This window comes from Aplysia californica, unplaced genomic scaffold (genome assembly GCF_000002075.1).
Source record: "Aplysia californica isolate F4 #8 unplaced genomic scaffold, AplCal3.0 scaffold00395, whole genome shotgun sequence".
NCBI classification, from domain to species: domain Eukaryota; kingdom Metazoa; phylum Mollusca; class Gastropoda; order Aplysiida; family Aplysiidae; genus Aplysia; species Aplysia californica.
This window is the reverse complement of record NW_004797665.1, coordinates 365,085-367,807: the sequence shown is the minus strand read 5'-3', so window position 1 is coordinate 367,807 and position 2,723 is coordinate 365,085. Positions and strand designations below refer to the sequence as shown.

Sequence of the window (2,723 nt, the reverse complement as noted above, 5' to 3'; positions counted from 1 at the left end):
GGGGGTTGTTTTTTGTGTGTGTTTTTAGTAAGAGTTTTACGGCACTTGCAACACGATAATGTCATATAAGTGCCGAAGATAGAGGTGTTACAAGAGAGTAACAAACACAAAAAAGAAGGAGGGGAGATAAAGACGGTAGATGTTTGATAGGAAAGAAGGAGCAAACCACGTCAGAGCACCCACCAACCATCCGCACGCGTAAATATCAATGCAAACATAACATTTTCATATTTTATATGTACATTTTAATGATAGACGCCCTGCAGACGCCTTGCAGGTGGGTGGTTGGTGGGTGCTCTGGTGTGGTTTCCTTCTTTTCGATCAAACATCTATCGACCTAATCTTTCTCCTCTTTCTGTTCTTTGTTTGTTTCTCTCTAGGAACACCTCTAATCTTCGGCATTATATGACCTATTTGCCTCGCAAATGCTGTAAAATTATCACTAAAATGAGAAAAAAAAAACCCACCTTGCAGACGTATTGATTCATTAAGTAATAGTGCAATGCTTCGGATCGGTGTTTGCGTGCTCTCACATTTGCACGGACACACGCGAAGTAAAGTACACGCAAATATGTACTGATCTTATGAGATTCTATGTGATTGTTGTTGACCCCCTTAATGCAATATCAATACGTGTACTACTGTACGCTTTTAGAGTTATGAACCTTTCCTCACGCCAAACCGCCTTATTTGGACTGTCTATGTAAAGATGGTAGACTGGTTCATCTTCCTTGAGGTTAGCAGCTCTTCTATCTTCCTCAGTGTTTTTGCAGATGCTGTTACTGTAAATAATATTGTTGTTTTTCTTTGTCATATCTTCCTCTTTTTCTTTCCTCCTTTTCTTCTTCTTTGCTGTCCTCACCCTCATTATATTAGTCGTCGTTGTCATGCATGTTTTCTCCTCCTCTTCCTCCTCATACTCCTCGTACTCCTTCAACTTGTCTTCCTCCTGCTATTCTTCCTCCTTCTCCTCCAATGCTTGCTCTTTTTCTTCCTCTTCCTTGTCCTCCATACGTCTGTATGAGGTCTGTGAAGTAAGTAACTTCTGCTGTTTCGTTTTTGTGATGTTTATTTCTTTGCTTCTTTCAAAACACTTGCGTAGTTTTTTGTAAGGTAGCATCTCAAAAGCAAAAGTGTTTCGCATGTATCCGTCAATAGGTAGTTGACCGGCCCTTTTTTTCAGAGATATTTGCATCTTCTGCTTGTTTCGTTGTTGTTTTTTTTTTCATGTTCTTATCCCATGAATATTTTTTGTGTTTGTGGTTGGTTGGCAGTTGCTCTGGTGGGGGTTTTTTCTTCCTTCCTATCAAACATCTATCGTCCTTCTTTTTTACGTTTGTTACTGTCTTGTAACACCTCTAATCTTCTGGCGCTCATATGACCTATTAATTATGCAGTTGCGAGCACCGTAAATTCTCCACTAAAACTGACTAACTTTTTGTGCTTCAAGGCCTTTCTGTCAAGGTCTTTTTTGGAATTACCCGGAACGTAAATAAAGAACAACCCATAAACAGTTCACAAATCAATCTCTAATAAAAGTTTTCCTCGCCTCTTCCCCAGGATGAGAAAGCCAGCTACGATGTGAACGGCCACGATCCGGACCCCAAGCCACGCTATGATTACACCAACGAGAACAGGTAAAGCACTTGACTATAATACACTCTGGACTCACTTACTGCCGTCTGAGTGGAAAAAACCTAGTATCTCACAATTGAGCATGTTTTGTCATAAAAATAGAGGAAACGACTTTTTCAGTTGCATCGTCTTTTTCGGATTGCTCAGTCTCACAAATGTGTACATTCATTAAATTTTAGAAATAGATCGTACCATATGAAGATTTTGTATTAAAAAAGAAAAGAAAGGTTTTCTTTGAGCGTTCGAAAAAAAGGGACGATTTGACGTAGATTAGCCTGTGCTAGGTGTTTTCATTCTAACGGCAGCTTACACACTTTTCCGTCACGCCAGTGTTCAGAACACCCTCTGGTTGAATTACTCTTTTCCGTTCACTGAACGTTTGCGATCTCTTCATTTTCTTCCCTGGTTTAGGTTTTGTATCTTGGGTGGGTTTGTTGTTACTTTGTTTTTGTCATTTAAAAAAAAGAAAAGAATTGTTGTCGTTTTTTAAAATTTTGTTATAAGTATTGTTCTCTTGTTTGGTGTTGAATTTTGTATGTGTGTTTGGAGGGAGGGGGGGTGATTTGCCTTTGTCGTTGAGGCTGATGATAGCCACAAATCTGTATGAGTAGGAAACAACCTTTTTATGCTCTTAGTTGAACATATGAGAACTGGCGTCTGTTATGAAGCTGTTATACCGGGTGCCCATCGGCAGGATCGGGTCGGGTTGGGTCGGGTCAGTTTGCTAGTCAGATTTAGCGCGCAAAGAGTCGCCCGACTCGTTACCTCAAAAACAAATGCGTTTGTTTTTAGACAACGAATCAGGCGATTGACCCGATCCGATCCCATCTGCAATGGGCACCAGATATTAGGCGCGTCGTCGTCGGACGCAGAAAGACGTGAGTTCGATTCCCGAGTGGAGAGATTTTTACATTTTTATTTTCAGACATCATGTATCCTTATCTTTCGGTTGGGCGTTGTAGCCATCTCAGCTCCGGTTGGCCCTTAAAGGCAGAAGTCGAAGCCTGTCTTCTAAATAATCTAAATTGTGTCGATGGGGGCTTACAGACGTCTTACTTTTTAAAAAATTAATTGTCTCTGCTTTGTGC

The 2,723-nt window shown here is 40.5% G+C and overlaps 1 protein-coding gene across 1 annotated transcript in view; it reads left to right on the top strand.

Annotated features, from left to right (window-relative positions):
- Positions 1–1,560: 1,560 nt before the first annotated feature.
- FUR (protein) overlaps positions 1,561–2,723 on the top strand; it is a gene marked incomplete at both ends in the record, with an annotated part of 75,507 nt that continues 74,344 nt past the window's right edge. Inside the window, 1 exon segment of the mRNA NM_001204639.1 lies at positions 1,561–1,637. Coding sequence (NP_001191568.1) covers positions 1,561–1,637 — 77 coding nt within the window.